At 43.1% G+C, this 27,741-nt stretch overlaps 1 protein-coding gene across 4 annotated transcripts in view; it reads right to left on the bottom strand.

Moving 5' to 3' along the window:
• The window catches only part of ACACA (acetyl-CoA carboxylase alpha), a 190,277-nt gene that overhangs the window by 64,529 nt on the left and 98,007 nt on the right, over positions 1-27,741 (bottom strand). For all 4 annotated transcript variants that reach the window (XM_032779354.2, XM_032779350.2, XM_032779348.2 and 1 more), the window contains exons 42-45: positions 15,625-15,894; positions 15,156-15,253; positions 13,769-13,889; positions 13,163-13,273 (exon numbers count right to left, since the gene is read on the bottom strand). In XM_032779354.2, the coding sequence (XP_032635245.1) occupies positions 13,163-13,273; positions 13,769-13,889; positions 15,156-15,253; positions 15,625-15,894 (600 nt within the window). The remainder of the gene's footprint in view (positions 1-13,162; positions 13,274-13,768; positions 13,890-15,155; positions 15,254-15,624; positions 15,895-27,741) is intronic.

Genomic DNA, 27,741 nt, shown 5'->3' with positions numbered 1-27,741 from the left:
AAAACAGGTGGTCTGACTCCCTGTTGGATCAAATGGATTCCAGGTACCATGCATAGCAGTCCTATTGACCCCAATAAGACCAGTATGGGGGTCAAAAATATGTTGCAGCAGTGTCCAAGACATTTGGTGCCACCAGTCCTGAGGAAGCAGACCCTGTTTGTGTGCCCGGAGATTCTTGATCCCTGTTTGGTTCCAGGAGATTCTTGATCCCTTCTGGGCTGATCACTCAAAGTGGAGACGAATCTGGTTCCATCACCACGTCTGCCTGTCCCAGCAATGAAAAGGTCAGATCCGGCTCCATCAGTCCCATTGAAGGGAAACTGTGGCTAGTGGATGGGTTGGGAGATAGACTGCATTCACAGACCTCAATTCCCACTGGTGTTAGTGTCTCTCTCTGGTGAGGACTGATCCCAATAATGAGGAAGATTGTTGAATATCTTCATCCTCCCGGACCCACAGAGCAGTAAAAGGGCTAATCTACACTAGGGGAGGGGATCGATCTAAGATACGCAACTTCAGCTACGTGAATAACCTAGCTGAAGTCGAAGGATCTTAGATTGAATTACCTAGCGTCCTCATGGCACGGGATCGACATCTGCGGCTCCCCCTGTCGATTCCGCTATCGTCGCTTGCTCCGGTGGAGTTCCGGAGTCGACGGGAGCGCGTTCGGGGAAATCGATATATCGCGTCTAGATGAGACGCGATATATCGATCCCCAAGAAATCGACTGTTACCGGCCGATACGGCGGGTAGCCAAAGTCACCAGCCCCTTTGGAGGATGTCTCTTGTCATTCCATGTCACCGGAGTAGAGGTAAATGGCAGTTCGTTACAGGGTCATGACAGTATCATCCATGAATGAGTCTTCAACCTGGTCGTTTTTGAGGGCACCAGTGGTTCCCAGTCCTTCAGGTTCTAGTGTTTCGTTTTACTTGATACTGCTAAGTCCCTGTGGCTTGGGTGTGAAGACTCACCTTGGACGGGTCAGGGAGGGATTTCTCCTCTTAGAATGTCTCGGAGGGGATTTTGTTTTATATTTGACAGAGCATCTCTTACTCTCAGAGGAAGGGTCTTTCCTGCCTCTCCTTTTCACTCTGGCAGTGCTGGTGTTTGTCAGTGACTAGAGAAGACCAGGCGCAGGAGACTGCAGTTTTTGAAGCCTGGTGTCCTGGGCATAATCTAAGTCCCTGAGAAATGACCAAAACACTAACCAGCATCAAAAACTTAAGACTAATACATCTGAATATATACATTACAGGAAGAAGAGAAGGGATCAGCTTCGGACAGTGGAGAGTTCTGGTGCGGCGGTAAGAAGGAACTGGCGAGGCAGACGCACCATCCTGCCTATTTATCCTTGGTGCATAGCACCAGAAGCCCAGGCTCCAGCTGAGCAAGGACGTCTACATTGCTATTTTTAGCCCATAATACGAGTTGACCTGGGCTCTGAGACCCGCAGCCGCAGATTGGTTGGGTGGGTTTTTTTTTTTTTTTTTTTTTTTACAGCATAGATGTATCCTCAGGCTCTCTCTCAGGAGCTGTTCTTCCAGTCTCCTCGTCCATGCACAAACCCCTTCTATCAGCACTTGGTAGCACTTTCAACCTACACCAGGGGTGTGTCTATACTGTGAGAAAAATACTTGTGGCACCGAATTTCAGAGCCCAGATCAGCTGACTTAGGCTGTGGGGCTAGAAATAGCAGTGCAGATGTTCGGGCTTGGGATGAAGCACAGGCTTTGAGATCCTCTCCCCTCGCAGGGGCTCAGAGCCAGGCTCCAGGACGAGCCCAAACATCTACATGGCAGTTTTATAGCCCCACAGCCCAAGCCCTGTGAGCCCGAGTCAGCTGACTCGAGTCAGGAGTAGACGTCGCTTCCACTTGTGTTGGTAACCCATCCACTTTGCAGGGAGAATACAGGCTATTACCAATAGCCGTGCGCCCAGAAAGACAGAGAAGTTCTCTCACAACTCACTGAGCAAGAATCAGAGTAACTGAGCTTACTGCAGCACAAAGAACCATCAGCTATGCTCCTATCTAGCAACACGCATGTACAGCACCAGTGAGGAGACAATGACTCAGGTACAGCTTTGCAGTGTGGCTATGCACACCCACACCCAGCACACCTGGGTGCCAATCACACAACTCTGCGGTGAAGATGTTCTCTGAAGGCCACCAGTCCCTGTAATTCAGTCACCACTGGGGTGAAATGCTGGAACTGGTTAAAAGAGCACAGCAACACTACACAAGATGTTCACTGGAAACTACAGAAGGAAATTCAGGTAGAGAGAACGTGGGCCAGTATGCTAGAGGGAGCAGCCCCTATTCACGGGAATACACATCCACATATAAATGCAGATATCTGCCCAGCTTTGTACACATACAGATATACTAATAGAGATCCATATTAAAAGTGATAGATATTTGTGCAAAGGAAAATTAAAAAGTCAACAGAAATCTGTTAGACTTTCTTCCCTCAGCAAACATAAAGGGACTGGTAATGGGATGTCTGGAATGTAAATCGTCTCTAATGGGAACAATATACAAATAGAACCACTTAAAACAAGGCAATTAAAAACAAAATGAATAAATGGAGAGAGGTGTTTATTTTTTTTGAAAACACTTGCATTTGCCTGAAGTCCAAGCATCTGTCCTGCTTATGTTCATTTCTCTGCAGAGGGCTGAGAACCTGTGTGTTACCAAGGGGGACAACTGCAACATACACCTAGTGAGCCAATACAACATGCACCCAACCTACCTAAAAAGGAAAAGCTTCCAGTGGCCCTCAGAGGGGTGATTTAAAAAGAATCAGACACTCTCTCCCCCTATCACCAACACTGTGTAATTGACAATGGCTCCCTTGCCTGATCTATACTCAGATTCCGGCTCCTAACACAAACTCACTTTGCTGGTGCTGAGAGTAATGACTGTCTGTGGTGGAGAGGCACAGTGCAGTTCAGTAGCACACTGAGATTCTGCACCTGTTCCAAGATGGTTGAGTGACCAAAACTCCCTCCCCTCAGCAAATCACTCCATTGCTCCCACAGCCTCCTCTAATGCATCCATCCAAGACACAGAGCCAGCAGCCCCTCCTCCTTCCCCCACCACCCTGAGCCAAGAACAGGGTAACCTTGGTGAGATTCACAAGAGGTACTGACTAATGTTTAATGCTGGTGGAGTGTCAATTTCCGTTTGACATTTCTTAGGCCCTCTTTGATTAGCATTCTCAAAACACACTGCGCCCATACGTATCCATCTAATAGTCTTGCTGCGCCACTACAGAAAGATTCATATCATGCATTAATAATTATAATGCTTCTTTGAATGACAGGGATGGCACTTGCTGTTCTAACTCACATGATTGCTCTCACATGATTGCTTTGATCTAATCCCAAGACTGGAGTCAACTTGAGCAGACACCAAGACATACCTGCCTCGTTTTTCTGGAAAAGAGGTTTGCACAGTCCATATTTTAAAGCAAAAAAATCAAACCAAACCAAACCCCGCTCTCCCCTAAACTAACAGTGTATCCAATGGGGCTTTTATTTTTTTTCACACTGTGGAATTGGAGGGTAAGTAAGAGTGCTTGTGATACTGAAAGATTGAGCACTGGTACAAGACAGACAGTGTAAACTTCCTTTTTCTCCCTGCACAGCTCTGCCAACGAACCTCAGTCCTGACCTGCTACACCTTTGTGTGGGCATAGCACCGGAAGAGCAGTTCAACCTATTCCTCTCAAATCCTGACCCAGAGCTCACTCAGCGATTCAAGTCCTGGCCTCCCACAAAGTTCTGCCAGTCTTGACAGCCAACACCATCTGTTAACCCAGTTCCAGGCCCCTCCTCAGCAGAGACCGTCAATTACCCCATGGTATGGGGACTGAGACCACCAGATAAAGCTATCTTGTGTTATCTTAAATCTATTGCCCTAGACTTCCACAAATTAAACTTCACAAAACTACATGGAAACAACAACACTGGTTTGACGTCAACCCACCAAAGTTCGGACAATTCAGAGATGAGTCTAAAATGCAAGGATATTCCCTTATGGATGTATGCAAAGGGGTTGTTAGGGATTTTTTTTTTAAAATGCAGATTGTCAAACCAATCCTCAGAGCTATTATGTCCCATTGTATCAACAAGTCCCCAGGGACTCATTCTAAGGCACATGATTGACACATATACTACCCTATCATGACACAATATGATACCTATCATGTTAATAGCTTTGCCATGCCCGTGCACTGTGTCTGTGTTAATAAAAGCTGCATTCAAGAAAGGTCATCGGACATGCAGTGCCATTCTTCTCTCTTTTTAAGTTTATTTCTAAGATATTCAAAATGCAAATTGTGAATTAGCAAACTGTAAAGTTTCCATTAATTTCTCTCCTGCACCCCAACAGCCTTTTTAATTGGAGTTGAAGAAAAATCCAAACAAATCGGCATGCTCAGAAACTGCTTGTTTTTAATTTGTTGGGGGTGATTATTGGACTTTTCCAGCTGTAAAATGCAGCATCTGAACAGATACTCAAAGTAAGATCATTCCCAGGCCAAGTACTTGTAGGCACAGTTCAGTCTTGGAGTGAATTTTCACAGCCAAGTAACAAAGACCCATAAAGCTGGAGGAATATGCAAAATGTTGGCTGGACTGTAAATGCAGCAGGGCTGGCAGGTGCTCCCTCCATGTAACTCTAAATAATGATCTCATGTGTGTAGCACCGTCCATCTGAGGAGCAAAATGTACTTTACAAACAAATATTAATGAATTAAGCTGTCGACCCCTCCTGCAAATTGGGTAAATGTCTTGTTGTCCCTATTGTGCAGAAAGGTTCAATGACATAGCCAAGGTCACGCAGCAAGTCAGTGGCAGAAATGGATCTAAGGCCCAGATCTTCTGACCCTCCGTCCTGATTTTCAATTTTGTTTTGTTTTAAACATTTCACATTTGCTTTGTTTCTGACTGTCCATTCCATCCTCCTTACACCTATGTACTGACACCTGCTGACAGCAGGTTATATTGGCCAGGTAAAAGCTGCTACACCAGCCTAGTAGTTAACTTCTTTCTTTTAAAATAATAGAAATCAAATTAAATTTTGGATCTTCAGGACAGACCACACCAATGAGATTAGCACTTGTTAAAATAAACAAACAAAACTATTTGTGCGCGCACACATGATATTCAGCGAAAAGAAAAGAATGTATCAGATCCTTGGCCCACTAGAGCACTTGGAATTTGATGGGGACAGAATCCAGATTCTCCTCCAGAACTACTAATAACTATTAGAGATTGTAAAAGAGAATCTCTACTAATTATTAGTAAATAAGGCCTATGATATACAAGCAAGCAGGTCTGATAATGGCCATTAGGAGGTGCTGCCACACAAGTTCACTAGCCTGATAAGTATAACGAGCATTTCCAGGTATTTAGCCAGACAATACGAATACTGCAAAATTTCTTGGTCATTGCTCTACTCACTGGGAACTCCTTTGGCATGCAGGTGACTCAACATATCTGCACGCATTCCACAGTGCAAAAAAACCCAAAGCTGCTAAGTGCGCCGCTCATGGAGCTGTATGTAACATTAGAGAGATTTGTGTTAGGATGTCCAGAGATGAAAAGCCATTTTATTAATCTAGTACCCAATGAATCTCCATATACCTGAATCCTGCTCTTGCTAGAAACTAAATATAAGTGCTTTTTTTAATTTTCTCTATAACTATACCATAATTTAGGGACTATCCTAAACATCATTGAAAGCATGTAATAAAATTGCAGAATAAGAGGCCATTTTTTTCTACTGTCCCTTATCTTTTGTATGTGAACAGAACTTACTTCAGTTTCAGCAATTCATGTTGATTATTTTAATTGAGTGAATTCAGGGAATGGGTTATGCCCAGCCCAAGCAGACATTCTCAAGACTCCCCCACACTGCTCTGCCAATCACTGCATTTGAGACCAGCAATTCTCCCACCCTTCTGTTATTTCAGTTCTGGGGCCCTTGAAACTGGGCACTCAATGGGCTGAAATGTGCACTGTGGTGCTTTTGCAATGTTCACTATTAGTCAAGTTCAGCATTTATTATGAGTTCCAGGGAAGACTGTGCTAAGGTCTCTCTGCACTCTTGTTTTCCAGGCTCAGGAACCTTTCCTTACAAGGGAAAAGTATCAACATGCCTCAAAGTAAAAGGAGCATTTTTCTTTGGAAAAAGGTCTTGTGGTTTCTTTGCTTCCCTCTTAGGGCCATCTACTGCCCTCTGTGATCGGGATAGGTCTGGTATAAGCAAATACGATAAGGGAAACAGACAAGCGAAGAACTTCAAAAGGAAGAGGTGCACCTTCGAGGGCAGGGAGGCGCGTTTTAGCCATTGTTGTAACAAGGGGACTCCTAGAACTTAAGTTATTTGTAAGGATATATGGAGCAGAGCACTGTCATTCCATCCTCCCTTCTTGGAAGTAAGGAGAAATGCCAGTGATGGAAGGAAACAATCTAGGAAGACTGGACCAAAGACAGTTTAAAAAAAAAAAAATCATGTGATGACTACAACAACTTAACCAGCCACAGACTAATGATTCACTCTATAGTAGCTGTGAGCACACAGTATGTTACCAGGCACTGACCACTTCAAGCACAACACATCCATGTCAAGGTATCATCTGTCCACTGAACAGTCAGCCGTTGCAAATATTCCTGGAGAACCCTGAGTTGTTTTAAAATGTTTGCTTTCAAAAGACCCTCTGGTTTTGTGACCACTACTACGCAAACATTCCAATTTCCCTGGGGTCACACAGTGAATCAGTGGCAGAACTAGAAACAGAATTTAAGGGCCAGATTGCCAGCTGGGGTAAGTTGAGGAGCAGACGTCACATAGATCAGAAGCAAGTAAAGTTGACATGAACACCGCCCCTTCCTCCCACGTTAAAGGGCTACAGTTCACATAGGTCTAGCTTTCAGCAAAAAAGTCAATGGTTTAAAAAAAAAAAAAAAAAAAAAAAAGATTAAATGTATTCATATAGAGAAAGCCCAAAGTTCTAATCTTTTTATTCTCATCTCTGAAAGGGATATACGTCTCTCAGGCTTCAGGGCACAAGCCAGCTTCTAAGTGATGGGAGTCCAGAAGAAACTTTCTCTATAGGCAGATTATTCCACAGTTCTCTACTATGGGGTACTGACTCTGGTGGGAGATGGGATCCTGGACTAGATGGATCATTGGTGTGATGCATTATGGCAATTGCTAATGTTCCCACCCTGGATGTTGCATAATTCAGTACACCTGTTCACATTCCTGCCCAATTGACTCTCTACTCCTAGTCCCCATTGCCACAGCTTCTAGAAACCAAAGGTTTCAGAAAACACTGAGCACCCTCCCAGTGAAAATCAGTGCCCCTTAAGGTGTCCCAAGGCATGTACCCCACTAACTAAGGCATTTCAAATCACTAGTCACTTTTGAAAGTCTCGGCCCAATTCTCAAACCCCAGCTTAGTCTCTATTAACACACACATCCCGTCCAAACCAAAGTCCATAGCTAAGACCTCACTGTTTTGTTAACGTAAACAGTGATGTACAATCAAAATGCTGAGAAACTCATTAGAAGAAAAACAAAAACACAGAGATGCAAACTAATTATAAACAGGTCAGCTAATGACTGGGAACATCAGGTGTGTACTGAAATGGAGGGCTGTTATAAAGGCTTGAGCCATGCATGCAATGCATTAAATTAGGATGGCAAGGCTCTTCAGCCTTACTGCTATTAAAAGGGAAACAAATTGAAATTTACATGTTACTGCATTCCACCAGTAGGACAGACAGCATGTTATCTATCTCATTTGAAATCGCACCATGTTAGGCCAGTGACAAGGAAAGGAAGGTGGGGGGAGGGATGGTTGGGAGGAAGGAAAAGTTAAAAAAAAAATCTACCTCAGCAAAAGTTTTCATTAAAATTTTAGACAAATGATCTCTGTGTCCTTCTCCCATGCTGCCTGGGGCTCCATGCTATTTCTATGCAAATAACAACCTCGTGGTTTATATCTTATTATTTCCAACGGAGCTGCAGCGACATGACCCGAGACGTGTGCGAGGTAGACAGAGAAAGGAGAGAGAGAGAGAGAGAGAGAGAGAGAGAGAGAGAGATGGAGTGGGTGCTCGCTGAAGTGTGAAAAAAATATTGTCAGGAGTGAGCGGCAAGAACAAAAAAAAAATTGCAGGGATAACGTGTTTATTTCAGCCCTTCTCCCCATGTGAACTGGCACCTTTTAAAATTCATTGGGCATCAGGCGATCATGCACAATCCATCTGCTTTCACTTTATCATTTGCATTTCATGCCTCCTGGCTTTTGATGTGCTGATACTTTGATGCAGTCAGGAGATGCGCATTATCATTATTTCAATTTTCAGGGGGGTCAATGGGCTCAAAACACACACACACACGGAATAAAATGTCATTTCCACCTCCCCACTGCCTGCTGATGGGGAAAACAAAAGGGGGTACAGGAAAGACATGGCCCTAGAATCCCCACACACACCATCCTTCCCATTTTATACCATCATATGTTTCATATGCACATGAGTCTGGGCTGTAAACAAAGGCAGATTCATCATGATGCGAGGGCAGGGGGAAGAGAGAGACGATGAGAAGCTGTGGTACAGTTTCCTTTTCACATCTGGTAGGCGAAGAGGTTGATAGCATCCTTAATGAATCTGCACGAAATCTGGTGTCTTATGGTGATTTGACTCCATACTTACAGAGCACTGACACGGACATAGCAAAGCAGCCAGCACATGATTAGATAACCTCCAGAACTGATCATTCCCTTCAGCTAAAAATGATAATTTATTTCAGCCCATTGTCTAAGTTATAGGCTGCAGCCTGCTTTTGGCAGCTAGACCTTTCCCTCTACACTCAACCCCTGGGGCTGGCTCTACCTAATTAAAACGAACAAGATCAGCAACAGATGAGGTAGAGTGTTTTATTTTTCACAATTTTTTTGTAATGAAAAAGATCCTAACGTTTTGTAGCAAGAATCAAATTAAACAACTTTCCAGACAAAAACACTGCTTCTCTGGAAGCCAAGCCACTTCCATGTCTGTGGGAATCTCCATATGCAGCTTATTACCCAAGAAGCAAAGTGAACATTTAGAGCCAGGAGAGAAAGAAGACATTTTGATAACAGAGAGAGAGAAAGAGAGAGAGAGAGAGTGTGTGTGTACACACGAGTGCATATAAGTAACTTATCTCCAACATCACCAACAAAAACACTAGCATGTAAGTTAGGACTATAAATTTTGTCCCAAATCTCCAGCAATACGTGGCTGATAGTTGATAGCAAAAAGACATAGGCAAATGTAAGTAATTCTTTCTTGAAAAATTTTCACTCCCAGCTGTAATGCAAAGAAGCAGCGTCTTTTTAATCTATCTAGGTTCTTATGTTGGTGTCAGTCACCAATGTACATGAGCACTTCAATTCCTTAATCACTAGCTCTCCCAACTGGAGCAATGGATAATGTAAATCTTTTACTGTAACTCTCATAAGGAAATGCTTTGTTTTTGCTCCAGAGGGCACTCCTCAATCCAGCCATTCCACATAAGCAGCATCAGTAAGTCTCATTTGCTTATCACTGACAGGCAAAACTAAAACTGATATAAATATCTTTCTAGAGTTTTATATAAGCAAAGATAAAAACAAACAGGATACTTCATGCCACAAAGTAGCTTCTCCATTGCTACAAGAGAAGATACTGTTTAATCAGTCCCTGGCTAATGGACGCACGGCCTATCAGCCAAAGGAAAATTCAAATGAATTCTCCCTCTGGAATTCAAGGGCAAACTGTTTCTCTCTTCTGCACATAAGAAGTGGGATACTGAGCATAAATCTAAAACAGCCACTGCTCTGGTGGCACAGTGATTTAAGAGAATTAGCCTTTGACTCTTAGTTCAAACCCTGCTTAAAATCTCAAGTGGAATGGGTTTGGTCATCTCAGTAAGCCCCAGTGGACATTTATCCACGTCCCATGTAGCTCACACACACAGCTGTCCCCGTTCAAGAGGCCCATGACTGGAACAGCAGAGATGGGAGCGTAGGCTCATGGTTATCAGGGAGTCACACTGCACCAAATTCAGGTGCGAGTCTAGCATCCAAGCCTCCCAAAAGCCAGGAGTGTTCAGATACATGGTTTAGTTTCAGGTACACCTTTACTACTGCCAGAGTGGTGGGATCCACTGGAGTGGAGTAACAAGGAGAGACACTTAACTACCAAGTGTTCAGATAACATGGTGATGGGTGCAGTATAAGAACCTAGATAGACTAGAACAGATGATGAGGGCTAAGTGCATTGGCAGTGTCACTTGGGGCAGTTTGCACAGCACCAGCCTGTATCAAATGCTAGAACCAGGGACCATATGCCACTTCAGCGAGCACCAAATTTGCTCATTTTTTTTAAAGGGATCTTAAAACGCCCCTCGCTCCTACAGTGGTGTGCCTGAATAAGGGCTTGCTCAGGCTGGGGTGTCCCAGAGGTGACAGGAACACTGCTTAATTCTCTGCAGAGCCAAATTATCCAATGAAAGCCTATTTTCCTTTTAGTTGCCATTATTTGCCAGACATGCCTTGAAATACTGAAACGCCGCTTGTGCTCAAGCGCATCCACCCCAGGCGCTGTAGAACATCCAAACACGAAGCTGCACAATGGAGAGAGACACTCAGGCCTGCACAATCCTCACATCCACGTAAACAAAGCCCTCAATGGGAGGAACAACAGCAGAGTGGCCGTGGCTCATGTTGGGTTATGGGCTGGGAGTTGGGGTTATGATATTAATGGAGCTGGGGCAGCAGGGAGGGAAAATCATCTCTTGGGAAGAAACACAAGCCATGTGGTAGCTAGGGGATTTCTCATGATTACCACCCTGTGGTGGGGCGGCTGCCTTACCCCCTCAGAAAAAGGGCTGGAACAGGCCAGAGAGGCTGTGCAGGCCACCAGCCAATCAGCAAAGGCCTGTGAAGAGCCAATCAGGGCAAAGGGAGAGGTAGCCAATCAGGGCCGGGCTAGGTCCTATATAAAGGCTGCCCAGCAGGGGAGAAGGGAATCACTCCCTGACTAGCAAGGGAGGAGGACTGGCTCCTGAGTTAAGGAGCTAGCACCTTGGACAGAGCAGTGCTGGACAGGCTCTGAGGGAGCAGAGGAGAGCTCTAGCCCAGTTACTTGCCAGGCTGCAGCCCCTGCTAAAAGGGTTAAGAAGGTGCACAGGGCCAAAGGGGAAGTGGCCCAGGGAAAACAGGTGGACAAGAGGGGAGCGAAGGAGGGTAGAGAGAGGCTGCCACTAGAGGGTCCCTGGGTCAGGACCCAGAGTAGCAGGTGGGCCTCCACTCCCCTTTACACTGCACCTGGCTCTTGAAAGAAGGGGCTAGACTTTGGTGTTGTGGTTGGCCACTGAGGCAGGTGCAGGCCAAAGGCTTGCTCTTAACTCCCCACCCCTGGATTCCAGCTCAGGTGACATGATCACATGTCACTGTAAGACTTCATTACCCACTTGCCAGCACACAGGTATACTTACAGGAAGACTTACAAGTAAAACAGAGCCATCTACAGTCAGTTGTCCTGGTTAATGGGAGCCATCAAGATTCCAAACAAATGGCCCACACTTGGCATAATTACAATAGGCCCTCAGAGTTATATTTCATATTTCTAGTTTCAGGTATGAGAACGATACAGTCATACAAATAGGATGAACACATTCAGTAGATTATAAGATTTGTAATTTGTACAAGAGACCTTTTGCATGAAGCATATTCCAATTACAGTATATTCACACTCATTAGCATATTTTTCTAAAATCATATAGAGTGCAACATCATAAAGGGTTCACCTGCTCCTCCATGACTGGGCCCTCTTGATCAAGGGACTCAGATTCTCATGACCTTCCCCTAATGTACCTTTAGAGTACCTAATGTATCAGTTATACAACATAGGCTTTTCTTCAGCTAGAACAGTGGTTGGCAACCTTTCAGAAATGGTGTGCCGAGTCTGCATTTATTCACTCTAATTTAAGGTTTCGCGTGCCGGTAATACATTTTAACATTTTCAGAAGGTCTCTTTCTATAAGTCTATAATATATAACTAAACTATTGTTGTACGTAAAGTAAACAAGGTTTTTAAAATGTTTAAGAAGCTTCATTTAAAATTAAATTAAAATGCAGAGCCCCCCGGACTGGTGGCCAGGACCTGGCGAGTGGGAATGCCATTGAAAATCAGCACGCATGCTATAGGTTGCCTACCCCTGAGCTAGAACATGATGGGCAACCTAACATGAGGCCACTGAAGTCAATGGAAGACTGAGTACAAAGCCTTTCTATATGGGTCAGTATCTCTTTGACCAGTATAGTCACTGGTTACATTATGTCTGATTTTTTTTTTATTAACTGGGTCATCCTTGTAAAAAATCACCATGAGTTTCAATTAAACAAAAAATTGCTCAAATGGACTAATTTTATGAACAGAAAAAACTGGAGAGGTTTGCAAACCTCTAACTATTACATTTCCTCAGCCCTATTGGGGGAATGCATTTTAGACATACCTGTTCAGTTTCAACATTCTGCCCACTGTGCACGCACAGACAGCAGCCAAGAACAGACTCACAAGCAAGACAGTGACAGAGAAAACCTGAGCCAGAGCACACCCCAAACAGGAACTGCCATGTAGCAGAATGCTGTCTATGGAAAATATGGACTGGATTCCGGCAGGCAATGGCAACATTGTAGAAGATTATGGTCTGGAGAGGACACATTCTCTCAGCCCAAATACAGCATCAATCCTAAAAATCACATTCAATTTTATTTTCTTTACGTGAATTTAGGTGCAAAAGTGACACTCCTGGAGACTGAACTACTCTAGCCACAAAACAGGTGCAGCACAGGCAGCAGTAATGCAAGCATCCCACATACTGCCCTATGACTCAGCCCTGGACTGCAGGCACTGTCCATAGGATTGAGAAGGGAATTCAGTCTCCCTGATCCATACAGTCAGTGACTTTTCTGCAGACAACTAATGGGCCAAACCATGTCAACTGTACTGGGGGTGGGTTGTGTGAGAAGAGGCTCGTCCCCCAGAAGCATACATTCATTTCACACAGTCCACACCAAAAAGCATGATCAAAACTGAATTCTGATGCACTGAACTTACTTTGTTGAGGGCTCCAGCTCCAGTCAGGATTATATGGGAGTTCTCTACTTGGATTGTCCTCTGTCCTAGCCGGACAAGATAGGCCCCAATTCCAATTGCCCGACATGTTACCTACAAATACAAATCACATTTGCATCATATCCTATCGTACTCCAAAAATGCATCGACCTAGGCAGTCTGATGTGTTTACTTCAGGCCCCTGTATATTCTGTGGCCACAGAATCCACCCCTTAGTGCAGAACTGTGCTCCAGAACCTAAGATTTCATTTAAAAATGAATGATGAATGTGTTTTATAAAACAAAACAAAATAAAAAAAGCAATAGCTTGTTAACTGAACAGACCACTAAGTCAAACTAGAGCTGCTTCGCTTATCAAATGCATTTAAAAACACACTCGGAAATGCACCTCGCTTTTCATAAAGAAAACATTTTAGCAGCCAGATCCTCTGCTGCTGTTAATTGGTATAGCTCCACTAAATCCATGGGACTATGCCAATTTACACCAGCGGTTGGTCTGACCCTAGATGTACATTCTGAACTCCACTGTCAAATTTTCAGCTGAAATAGGAGATGAAGTTGCAAGAAGAGAAAGCAGTTGGGGATTACCAGGTTGATGGTGATAATATCCTCATAGGCTAATGATGATTCTCCTGCAATCATCCCAGAGCCTCGGAGGTTCTCCACTCCAAGTCCTTCTTCCTTCCCAATAATATCAGTTATCTTATACCTGTGGGGAGACATACAGACTTTGAGACAAAGATCCAATCATTTGCCAAACCAATTTACTGCTAAGAATGTGGAAAGTGACTAAATACCAATAATGCTGCAAACAGTAGTGTGCAGAAAGTGGCCAGGATTTATACACCAGCTCAACCCATTGCCTTGCTGAATACAAAGGAACTGGCCTACACACTGACAGCCAAAGCAGTACCATAGGGAAGAAATGCAGACTGAGCTGCACAGATTACTGACAAACATACGAGGCAACACTGAAGTCAGCTCCAGTGAGAAATATTCCTTGGTTGTCTCTGCAGATTAGGAGATCTAGCTGGTTATGGGGAAAGGGGCAAGGAATGAAGGGAATGGGACCAAAAGAAAAAAACTGGGAGAGAATGAGAAATTATAATTAGGCTCCTACCTTCTCTTTACTCTCCTCTTTCATGTCTTTCCTTCTCCAGTCCTATCTCCCACCTCCATCTCTTCCTCTCTCTGTTCCATGAGGCTCTGATTCAGAAAAGAACTTAAGCATGTGCTTAAGTGCATCTCTGAATTGAGGCCTGCCTCTCTCTCTAATTCCTGCTCCCAAGCTCCTTTCTCCTTCCTGTTCTTTTACAGCCCATCCATCTGTCTGCAAACCTCATATTTCTCTCCAAACATATCCCCCTCCTTCCAGCTCCAGGCCTCACATTAAGAATCTCAGTGTCTCCTTTCTTATTCTCAACACTTGCGGTGCCCCCTGTAAGAGTGCTCTCACTGGGGGCAGGTGGAAGAGGTAGGTGCTATCTAGAATAGATGTGCATGTGGGAAATTGAACCTTTTGGAAAGGACACTTCTGCAGCTGCACCCCATGGCACAGAATGAAAATGGGTTAAAAATTCACTTGAGTGGGTTCTCTTGTCACTACGTGTTTCCAACCGAGAAGGCACTTCCCTTACTCAGACTGTAAACTCTTTGGGGGCAGGACCATCTCTGTGTTTTGTGTTTATACAGTGCCTAGCACACTGGGGCCCTGCTCCACGCTAGGGGCTCCTAGGCACTAGTGCAATACAAATATTATTTGGTCCGCTCCATTTGATAGGGCATTTCAAGATGTTTCATGATACAACATTTTATCCTGTTCTAGCTCTACAATCCATATGTAATAATGGGACAAAATGTGTTATGAGACTGGGCACTATAGGATGTCCTGGTGACTAGACAAAAGAAAACAGACAAGGAAGTGACAGGTGTCCCTCATATATAAAGTGAAGCAAAATTAGACCCAGCAGTTTACCTGGATTCTCCTTCATCCTCCACATGCTCACAATGAACAGAGTTCAGGGCACTGACTTTCTTATAATCTTGAGGAGTTAGGTACAAGTATTTATAACCCTGTGGGGACAAATAATTAGTTTTACTCATTCTCATCAATGAATTCCTCCTGTGACCCACCCCCAAAAAAGAAACCTTTTCAAGAGAGGTATTTACCCAGAAGGGGTAATAATAGGGGGTTTTCAGCACCTGCAGCTCCAGCGGAGGTCAAGGATACCCAGAACCTCTGAAAATTGGGTCTGAATTCTTCCTTGGTATAACTCTGCTAATTAGTGAGCCAGTACCAAGGCTAACTTTGGGCCTAAATGTCTGGCAGAGCTTTAGCTCACCTCCGTGAAGACAGACTAGCTACTGTAAATCTAAGACTAGCCTGTGCTACATCCCATAGTTCTGCTATTGCACACTGCCTCCAAGATCGAGCATCTACTTACTTTATACGGGTTATCAGGATCTTCCCAGGCAACATGAAACATGTGACGAATCTCCTCAGCCAAACCAATCCTCGCTCCACTGTTGGCAGCCACATAAATTCGTGGGATACCCTCTGTTCGAGCAAGTTCAGAAACCCTAAGGAACAGCAGGTCCTCTTGGGGCCCAAAGGACCCTATTCGGTACGTAATGTCATTGCCAATGACTATGATATCACGGCCATCTGGGCACTCGGGACTCTTGAGGGTAATCTTCCAAGCCACCATGCCAATCTGTGGTCACACAAAGGGGGGAAAAAGTTTCAAATATAAATATTTCAATACTAATAGATGGATTTCTGCCTCCATGCTCTCACTTGATTCAAAATTGTGCATGGTATGCGAGGACCCACAAAGTACAGCACTGTGATACACGATCTCAATAAGGTTCCCAATATGCATTCTTCACTGAGAGTAAGGACTGCAAAACCAGTCCTCAACTTGCCACCACAGCCACTGGAACACATTTCCTCGTGTCGCTACATTTTTCCCACCCAAGACATTCAGTAGCACTGTTTCTCCCTTTACCATCTATTCTAGGCAATCCATTCAGGGATTTACCATCGCTTCGAGACACGTCCTACAAGATCCTTCTCTCTTCTTGCTGAGCTTATTCTGTGTCACAGAGGACATGGGGTTAGTTAAAGCATTCTGTCTCAGTGTGGCTTGTTTTCACGAGTCCCTGCCATCTCTTCAGGGCCACCCAGTCAATCACATTTCAGAATGACTCCTGGCCTATAACACTCATCTGCTCCTTTCCATCTCTCGTTGCCTCTCTGCTTTAATCCCTTTATTTCTCAACTATCTCTACTTTTGTTTTCCACCCTTCTCATGCATTTCTGTGTCTCTGTCCCCTTGCTTTCCACAGACACCGCTGCAGCCTCTTTCGCCTTCAGTCAGATTTTTCAAGCTGACCTGTATAAATAATGTGTTTTTATTGGAGTATTTTTCTTTTTTTAGATCACCAGATGATCTCTCCGGGTCCTGCCTAATGGAGATGAGCAACTTCTGGAGCCTGCATCTCTCTCGCATCTTGGCCTCTGTTTATGATCGCACTAGGGAGCAGGCCATCAAGGAGCGCCATTAACAGATGTAAATAGCAGCCTAGCCCTGAAAGCCACATGCTTCACCCAGTCTCGGCGGGCCCAAGGATCACAAGCTGAGTACGCATTCCTCAAGCCGATTGCACATCCTTTGCAATCAGTATGGGTGAAGCTCTCATTGCTGATACTTGGGATTCTGAGCATTATGAACTAGAAGGGAGGTGGGATGGGTGGGGGAGAAGCAGCAGACAGATATGTGCTGTTTAATACAAATCAAAATGGGCACAATACACAGACAAGATCCAATCAACGTCTGCAATAAGATACACTGTAATAGTTTCATTTTAAAAAAAGCCTGACAGAGAAATTAATCAAAGGATCACTGGAGAAAATGCAGGCAGCTATCCAAAAACATCAGAGCTATCTGAAAGCTCCTTTCCCTTCTCCCTTTCAATAGCTGGGATTGCAGGTGAACAGAATGTTGGAGCTTTCTGTGCACCTTCCTATGGGCGCCATTTCATTCACTCTAATTTTAAATGATATGGCACTGGTGGCAAGAGGTGGGTAATTATGTTGTTGTTTCTGAATATTTGCTGATGTACAGGTACGTTTCAGCATCAAACTGCAGAGTATTTAGAGGCAAGAGATATGCATCAGTTGCAGAGACAGGAGCATAAACCCCAAAAGGTCAGCTGGATGTTTTGCTCAAATACCAATCTTGTTGCTAAATTAATGGAAAGCCTTAATGCTATACAACAAGTCGCTGCAGCTGCTGACCAACCCAAAGACCTCTGAGCCTCAGGAAGGATCACATGGACAACTTACCAGTAGCCCAAAGGGCAGGCTTATTGATCAAAAATAAATCCAGGCAGCCATAGCATTTCCCTTTTTAATTTCAGCAGCAACCACTCCCACCCCCAAACCTTGCAACTGATCATCTTTGTCCTCCTGGCCTCACAATTACAGGGAGAGCGGTCACGGGCTGAATTTACGTAGCTCAGGATTTGGCACTTAGGATGGGCAAACTTACAATAAATCATCAGCATCAAAATGAGTAAGCACTGAGTTAAGGACTTCAGGATTAGCCCGAAGATACTGTGGGCTGCCCAAGAGGGCATCCCTCTCACAGGTAGTTTAATAAAACACATGTTTGGCCACAGATCAGTTCAATCCTCCATTATATTTCAGACAGAAGAAAAAATCCTTATTTTCTTATTAAAGTCATAACTAGAAACTTGAAGTGGGCACTTCGCAAAAAGTTCTGAGGCCAACCTCCACGCCAAATAAGGCAGGAATCCCAGTTTTAATTCTGGGGAGACATTTGCCCAGACTCCCTTTTATTTTATTTTCTTAAAAATGGCACAAATTGCACTGTAAACGTCTTCCAAGAGAAGACACACAAAATACTAATATTTTGCACAGATATCTACCCTAGTGTAACAAACCACGGCTGCTCTGGCTACCACCAGACTAAGGTCATTAGCAGGGATGAAACCTGGAATCTTCAGCATCAACACCCAAGCACAAAACCACTTAAGCTACAGGAGCAGCTTTGTTAGCTTTCAGTAAGACTAGGTCCTTAATCCTCCCGGTAGCCAGTCAAAAGAGGGAAACAGGATCACGCACACTACGACAGGCTCATAATGCGCTTTTCACATTTACAGATGGGTAAACTGAGGAACAGAGGAATTAATTGTCTTGCTCCGGCTCTTTCAGTGGGCCAGTGTCAGAGCCGGATTCCAACCAAGAGTCCTAATTGTCAGTCCCGTGCTCCATCCTCAAGATCATGCTGCCTCCCTGGATGTAAGATCAACTCAGTTATTTCTGTATATTAGAATAGAAGCCTCCACACTCAAAAAACTTCCTACCTATACAACTTAGAACAGAAGCACTGGATTTGCTTCCCAACCTGCGATTTTGCCTCTAATGCACATCCTTATCTTAAATTCTCTTTGCCCCGCTGCTGTAGTGTTATTTAACTAGGGTACAAAGAATTTTCATATCCAACTAACTATATATACTCTTGAAAATAGTTTTATAATGAAAAAGTCAGAAACAAACATATGCTATAAAAAAAAAACCCACAAATGTGCCACTACACTATTTCACATCTCTTTTTGATTCTCCAACACATACTGTCATCAGTGTTAGTTGGCAAGTAATAAAAAACACAGGGCACAGCCAAGGAATTTTTTTTCTTTGAAAGGCTCATATGCTGTTTAAATTTATGGGTAGGAGGGGAATGCGTTCTATTTTAGAGAAAAAAAATGTGGTTTTTAACTTAACAGCGGCAGGCCAAAAAGGGAGAGTTCATAGGTTAATTAGGCAGGCTGAGCTAATCACCCAAGAGTGCTGCCAGAACAATCACAGGGTGATGGCGAGGGGTGGTGCTTTAAAAATAGGATCTTGAAAACAGCCACAGCAGTTTGGAAGCGCTTGTCTTGCCACACTTCGATCCCCAGCACACAAAAGAGCGAGAGAGAGAGCAGGAGGGGGAAAAAAAAATAAAAACAAGAACCGTCTTACTTAACTGTTTTTATGTTGATGCAATGATTTGTGCCACAGTATTTCCATAAGAAGTGGGGCCATTATTCTTCTGCAGAAACACATTTGGTTTGAAAAGTATCACTGGACAGAACGTGAAAATCAAACCAGATGAATTATTCACAGCCTCCGATCAGAAGTGATCATTATTTCTGGTATTCCGAACTGTGATTAGGATGCAGTGCTTAGATGTCATTTGCTCCCTGAGTAACACCAGCAATCCAGAATACCATTACACATATATATTACACGCACATGTTTTATATATATAATTTTATACACACCCTCTCCCAGGAGATCTTGGCTTAATGTAACCGTTAGTAGATAGTAAAAACGTGATATTAACCAATGTTCATTTTCATGATGCTAAAATGTCATTAGTTTGACACACAGTGTCAACACTAATCATGACCTAAAATTAACACCAAAATTGACTTCAACATTAATTGTGCTATCAATGTGAACAGTAATATACACACTGATTCAGTTACAAATTGACTGCCAGTGGCAGTCAGAGCTGTTGACAACAAGATACCAAAGGGAACGGGAAGAAACTATGATTCCATTCTCCCTCACAGTAGCACAGCAGATACAAGAAGTGATGGGACATGGATGCAAATGGTAGGGACCCTAGGGGGAAGCTGCAAGACCCTTTCTACCATGTTCAGTAATTCCTCAAGAAAATGTAGTTGACACAAAATCTAATGTAAACTAGAACAGCTTGTTATTCATCAACACTGGCGTTTATGAGCCATGGCAATCGTGTTATTTCACTCTATTTCTCTCCGCACAAAGATGACGTTCGATCACATGTACTTTTTACCACGCTTAATTTATTTTTAAATTTGGAAAGCTGGACACGGCTCTCTGAAAATGTCCCTACCAGGGCTGATGGTTTTTTAAAAAGTTTGCTGACAATTAATATACAGCATTTCCCTCAGAATCTTCATGGTTACACAAATCACATCACATCTCATCTCCCATTCTATTCTATGTATATATGTGCGTTTTATATGCACGTCTATACGTGCATGTACAGATGTGCATTACATATTATATCACACAAAAACTATACCAAAAAGGAAATTTATAGATTTCAGAGTCAAGCTCTCAAAAGTTAGGAAATACCAGAATAAAGGTTACCCATGCAACCTTCATTCTTCTTCCTCATGCAGATATATTGTGATGCAGTTCTTAATTACATCATCAGAACTTTTTTTTCCCAATGCAACCTCTGCCTTATTCAGGGCCTGAACCAGTGTCTATTGTCTCCAGTGGGTGCTGGAACAGGCCTTCAGTGCACAGAATGAATACTGAACGTGGCGGGGTTGTGTTGTTTTTTCAGTAATAAAGGCTGAAGGGGAAAATAACCCACAGAAATTGCACTGGGTGCAACCATGACCCCCTACATGGGTCAGCAACAGCATCTGAAACTTCTGGTCCATAGAACAGACTTCTACTGCTTGAGCTAAAGAATAAACGTCAGCAGTAGTAGGCGTTATCTTTTTTTTTTTTGGGGGGGGGGGGAGAGAATAAATATATATAATGTGGGAGATGAGGTATAAGTATAAAACTTTGCAAAACTAACCTTATAGGAAGGGCAGCATAGGAAAAAAACATTTTTTCTTCTGTATTTTTGAATAGCATTAAGCATTGCCCAGAGTAGTGCTTAACTGTATAAAAGCATCTAAAACACTTACCTTAACCACTGGAAAAATTCTGTTTTTCCAATACTGGTAACTCAAAAATAGCTGAATTGATTTTCCAAAAATTAACCTCCTGGCTAAGACCAAACATGAGACATTCCAGCTCAAAAATACATTTTAGTAGGTTATAAGCATCTGAAAACTGATGTTTAGAATGCTAAGCTTTCAAACCTTAAACTACTGGCACTCTCTCTCTCACACACACACACACACACACACACACGCCCCTTTTATAAAATGAGGGTTACAGAAGTTACTGTTGTCTATGAAGCTATGTCTGAGAAATAGCATGCTGAAGTAATTGATCAGCACAGAGGATTAACTGATCTCGGCAATGTGAGTTGCTATGAGGCATCTGCTTTTAACCATATGAACTGCTGTTGAACAGTGCCATTTTGTGCTCAGAATGCCATATTCCAGTGTTATATGCATGTGCCCCACCATTCATTATAATCCTAACATGGATTTAAAAAGGACCCACTAAATAAGTCTACTCTTCACACCCGTTATTAATTTACAGACACATTAAATGTTCCAGGTACATAAAAAGGGAAAGAAAAAAAAAATTTGCTTTCACCAGTGCTCAGGAACCCAGGTCAGGAAGTTTGTTCTTTCAAATTCATGCATCCCACTCCACATTTCGAGAAACTCCTCTTTCAGTAAAACAGCATTCTACAGTTCTCAACAAAAAAAGGCTGTTCCACTCTGGTCCTTACGCTATTATCAACAGGTATCAGAGTGCCAATGGGGCCTAAGGTACTCTGTGGCAGGAGGCTCACCTAACGAACAGCTGCACGAGAATGGTTTCCAATGAGTACAACAGAAAGAATTGCCCAGGTTCCCTGTGTACAGTCTCCAAGAGCCTTTATACAGGACTCGTTCCCAAGGCTTATCAAGGGGAGGAGTTCTGAAATACACAGAATTGCAGTTACTGCCATAAAACAAATATGGGGGGAGGATGAATGGAAACACACACAAACTTATTCCATTCCCCTTCCAACCCTGTGCTATTTTACAGACCTTGTAATCATGCAACCCAAGTTCTTTCATGATTACTATACGTGTTTGAGCTCTGAGGTTTTAAGACCCTAAGCCTTGCCATAAGGGAGGGGAATGCAAGGCAACAAAATAGAATCCACAGAGCATAAAAACAGTTTAACTATTAAGCCTTCCCTGCACGAAATTCATTAGCTATCTCTCTGTTTCACCAAACAACACCTGGAGCTGCTGCACAGAGGTTCCTCCAGCCCTTTACTTAGTTCTGTCCTGTAACACACCTGGCCAAATCTTCGCACATGCAATGGAAAGGATGCTGGCAAGTGCTTCACAAAAAGGTTGAATTAGAGATTCTGTCTCACACTCAGGTTACTGTGACGGAAGAACTGTGACATCTAGTGTCAACAGGGAAAAATGACATGGTCTTCCATGTACATTTCCATGGGACCTAGCTGGAGAAGGTGGGGAGGGGGGACAGCACCAAGGGTGTCCCAGTTACGTCCATTATCTCCTTGTCTTGGAGGGCCAAATTCACTGCTGTCATAAGGGGGCACAACTCCACGGATTCGGAGGGTGGTGGTGAATTTGAGTCAAAGTTTATAAAATGCTTTAGCAAAACAGAAGCATGCCCCATTTAAAAGTGAGCAGTGAAATCTCTAACAGTATGAAGAGTGACCTGATGGCCCACAAAAATGATCACCTTTTTTAATGGTGGGATTTCAGATAATTTTTTGGATAGTTTGAGCACTGCTGGTCTAAAGTAAGGGGTAGGCCTCCCCAGGGAGGCATGGAAATGGCGGGAAAGGGGAACTGAGCTGTGTGCTTTTTAGGGCGGGGCAGGAAGAGCTCTGGCTGTCAATCCCAGATGGCTGGGGGGCATGCAGAAGGGCCATGCACACCTGGGAGGCAGACAGCCAGAGCCCTACCATCCAGGCTTGGGATCTCCTTCCTCCCCTCCTCCAGTCTCTCTGAGAGGCAACCAAGGTTCGAGTTTCTCCATCTCTCACCTCTCCCACACTTGGAGGCGGTGGGGCTCTGGCTGTAAGCCCCAGTCTTCAGACTCAATATAGCACTCCTTGATGAGACTGGTAGGAGGTGATTGATATAGCTCCCCAGCTGAGACCATCCACTCTAAACTATAGGCCAGACTTTCAGAAGAGCTACTCAATGAAACAGACACATTTTTAAATGTTCTCAATGGAAGCTGCTGGGTACTTTCAAAAATTCTGTAAAAATCTCCCTGTGCTAATGCACTATTGTCTGGCACTGCTAGAGTCATCATGTTCTAACGGGACAGCATACTTATAGAACCATATTAGAGAGTCATGTTACAGCCTCGGCCATGGCAGTTCAACTCCTAAGATAGACACTCTGTAAGAGAGCAACTGTCAGCCATACACCTAAATCAAAACATGCAAAGTTCTCCATAAAACCGCATCAATCTGTATTCCAAGAGTACAAGGTTCTGAGCACCTCCAGCCCCAGCTGCTGCCAAAGCTGTGTCCCTCCCCACCGGAACACCCTCCGTACAAACTCTTCAGCACCTTGCTGCACTGAACTCTGAACAGTCCAGACGATTTTTTTTTTTTTTTTAAATGTGAAGATACAAACTAGCAGGAGTTAGTTTAAAAAAGTTGTGGAGGAATGTAAACAAACATCAACTGTCTGAACTTTAAACAATTTAACTGAAAACCTTAACAAGCCGAGATGTTTTTGTTTGCAAATTTTTGCAATGCAGTATTTTTTCTTTTCAATTATGCAATGTTTTTATTTAAACTTACAAATTTCAGTGCCATGTGTCTATTCATTTTAGGGCCTGATTCTGAGTCATCCTGAGCATCCACCTAGCTGGCACTTCGTTTTTGACATGTTCCCTTTTGTGACTTTTGTCCCATAGACAGTCACAGTCTTTGCTCCAATTTGCCAGGGAATCTGATGGAATTATTGCTGGCTGCTAAGACTTTATTTTCCACACGCTAGACCTTCTTCAGCTCACCTACATATATATTTTCTGCCACTAACAAACCTATATTAGCAAATTAGCTCCAAAAGTGTTTTGAATTTTATGCTGTTGTGAATTCAGTGCCAGTCTATTTAAATCCTGGGAGGGTGGGTGGAGCCTACCAGAGCAAAAGGCAAATACTTCTCAGGCTAGGAGGGGACACAGAACCTGGAGCTTAACTGATTACTGGGGACAAAAATGAACGAATAGGGATGGGGGTGCAGGTCACAGGGTTAAAATGAGGAATCCAGAGAATGAGACACTGAGAAGAAAACGCTGGACAAAGTCCACTTCTCCAAGAAGTCATCCAAAGAGTCAGCGGATGCCATTCAGAACTCTGTCTGAATGGAAAAATGACTTGAAAAAGACACCACTGTCTTAAAGCCCCGGAGATTAACAGTTCTGAGACTAGGTACAGCCTGGCCAGTAGCAGTGCAACCTCCCCCACGCTATCCTGCTAAAACATCTCATCCCCAGGCCAGCAGGACCGACATCTAGGAATGAGTGCAGAGTTCCATTGTCATAGTCCATTAAGTCCTTGGCCTGTTTGTTGAGTCTGCCAGCAAGAAACATAATTACTGTCAAACATGGTGGTGGTTTTTGTGATGTAGTTATCTGTCCACTGAGATCTAGTCTGAGACCACCAAACATCTCCCAAACCAGTTATCCAAAGGTTGAGACTTTCAGTCATTGCCAACATGGCTTAGTTGTGAACTGACTAAATTGAGAAGAAAGACTCTTTCCCATCACCAAATCTCTTAAGTTTACCAATCTCCTCTGAAAAGATCATCATAAAAAAACAAATAAAGCTGTTTGGTATAGCTGTGGGGCTGAGGAAAATTTACCTTCACAGCATTATTTAGACATTTTCTGGGGTTCTATAAGGGGAAAAAAAAAAGATCGCAATTTATGTCAGGCCCTAATAATACTCCTCATCCTCCCTCCACTTTCACTCATGTCAACCAGCTTTTAAAATTCAGCGTGGACTTTCCCACTGAGTTAACAGAACCAAAAAAAGAAAAAAAAAAAAAAAGGGTGTTCTCTTTCACCATTATAGCATATCACCGTAACACCTAGCACTGATACAGTAATTACAGCATCTAGGTTTGGGTTTTTTTGTTTTTGTAAATTTTAACTAATTAATCCTCACAACACTGTGAACTACATCAGTACTGGTCTATTTTACCAGTGAAGAAAGTGAGATGCAGGCGATAAGGGCCCAACAATAAGGACCTAAGAGGTCTAACTTCTATCTTGTGCTCACTCCGGTTAGCCACATTGCCTTCCATTCATGATTCACTATGCAACAAGTCATATCGACTTTATCATTTTAAAGGAGAGTGTGTTTATCTTAACATATCCTCTCACATACATTCAGACATGTTTGGAGAACAAATGAGATGTATTTGGTGAAAAGATGGCAAATTCTCAAATGTGTCTGAAACAAGGAGCTGAACCAGTTTAAAATGTTATATTTTCCTCTCTTCTATGTCTCTTGGACAATGCCTATCTACACACAGAACTACAAGCTTCTCCCACAAAGGCGGGTGACAGCAAGGATCCTTTGTTCCTGGTAGATAACAGTCTGAATAACTTCTAGGAAGAAATATGCAGCATCTCTGGGACCCATCTTATTTGTGAGAAAAGCAGCACGGATCTATTTACTGCCTCTTCTTTTTAAACACGCCTGTCAGCTTGGTTTTATCCAGGTTGCCTTTTCCATCCCAGAGATGAAGCTGCGGAATCAAACCTCAACTGTCCCTCCTCCCCTCCCACTTGCCATCTTCCTTGGTGAGAGGAGCTTGAGTGCAGGCTTGTGACAAATCTGTTTCCTCAGCTAAAACATATTAAACCGTAAAAGCCTAAAAGTCAGCTCTCCCTGATAAAGTGAATGCAGCACAGAGGAATGCATCTGTTCGACAGCTCATCATCTCTCGCGTGTCACCTGTCCTTCAGACTTCTAACTGCAGAAACCCCTTCCTTACATTGGCCACTTCTCCAGTGAAGATTCACTATTCTGTCCCCTGGCTACTGGTAACAGAATAAGATACTAATACCGCCAACCTCATTTTCACTGTGCATTGTCCTACTGTAACTAATCTATCGAAGAATTGGCTTGGCTGACATCGTTTACAAGCTGCTCAGAGTATTAGCCACAAACCTCTCTGGGAAAAGAGAGAAATAGAGTCTTCAGTCTCTTTCTCTCTGCTTCAACTGAGACAGAGAGCATGCACCGGAAGATTCTGGACTGGGCTATTCCCTCGTGGAATCTCAATGAAGTCATCGAGACGACTCAGAATTTGGCCACATACTTCCGTTCTCAATCACCTTCAAAGCATATGGACAGCAAAAGGTGGGGATAAACACCCCAAACACCACCTCCAGGTTGTTGGAATTCTTGCCTTATTTTCAGACAACTCACCATATAGCGTAACAGCATCATACAGATGGAGTTTTAACCAGGGCATTATTTGTATAGCTGCCGCAGGGCTCTTTGAGCTGCTATGTCACTTGTTTCCACACAAGGCACAACTAAGTCTTTCAAGGGTTAAAAAAAAAAATACTAATTTTTTTTGGTCTTTGGGTACAGAATCTCGTATAATAAGACTATTTGTATTCATACTGGCAGAGTAAACACTACATGTTCATGCCCAGGCAGCTCTGTGCTTGTAATTTCAGCAAGAACAGAGCTCTGTCCCTCAGGGACTATGCTATTCCCCCAGTCTCCACCCGTTCAAACACAGAACGAAAGCAGAAGAAATGCAGACGGAAAGAGAAAGATCATGGCAAGAGGCTCCGCACAGCACTGCAGTCGTGGACTTCTGGGCAAAAAAACAAAATTAACCAAAAAAAAAATCTCATTTGGGGTTTTAATTATATTAGTGAAACCATTATTCCTATACTCCCAGCAGTAGAGGAAAAAAACCTCCTTACGTCTCCACTTATTGACTGGGTTTGACTCGAAAATTCAGATTCAAAGCCTTTCCCTGACAAAGGGCTTATAAAGAGAGAGGCAGTAAACACTGCTGCAAACCTCTATTGAACTTCTTTGTTGGAATAACCTAATATCTCCTCCCAACGGTTTTGATATAGGAACGAGATTCTTGCCAGTCTTAACGTTACATATCTGGTTAAAGAGATACTGTTAGTTTAACAATCAAAAAAAATGAATGCAACTACCACCTTAGATTGTTTAAACTTAAATAGTTGAAGAGACATGTTTACTTTTTGCACTTCACTTAATTTGGACAATGAAAATGAACTGGTCAGTTTCACTTTTGTACTAGTTATTCCCACTTCCAAGTTAGCTCAACCCTGCAATCTCTGGGTTGCAGAATTAACCACCACCAGCCCCCAGGGGTCATGAGCAGAGTTTGGACTTCTACCCATCATAGCACAGACTTGAGCTAAGAGTAACTCCATTAGGCTCTCAAGAGGACCAGTCACTAGAGGGGGCTGTTGCACACACTTTGCCAGTTTATTACCCAAACACTGCAGGGGAATGTTTAAATAGAACATATATAACATTAGTTCTCTCTCTCTTTTTTTTTTTTTTTTAAGTGAACAAAAACATTTCTATTTAGCTTTGTTAAAAAAAAAAAAAAGAAATATAAACTCTAGCTACCAGAAATACTTGAATGGTACACCGTTTGATTATGAAGGAAAAAAATACAGCATTAGCACAAATTTGAAACTATACCAGAATTTACTATGGAGGTTAAAGTTCCAATTGTATGGAAGGTATTCATCTTCAATGAGACGAAAATCTCATTTTCAAGAGAAAGATTTC

Source organism: Chelonoidis abingdonii, chromosome 20, assembly GCF_003597395.2.
Source record: "Chelonoidis abingdonii isolate Lonesome George chromosome 20, CheloAbing_2.0, whole genome shotgun sequence".
Lineage (NCBI taxonomy): Eukaryota > Metazoa > Chordata > Testudines > Testudinidae > Chelonoidis > Chelonoidis abingdonii.
This window is presented reverse-complemented; position numbering and strand designations above follow the sequence as displayed.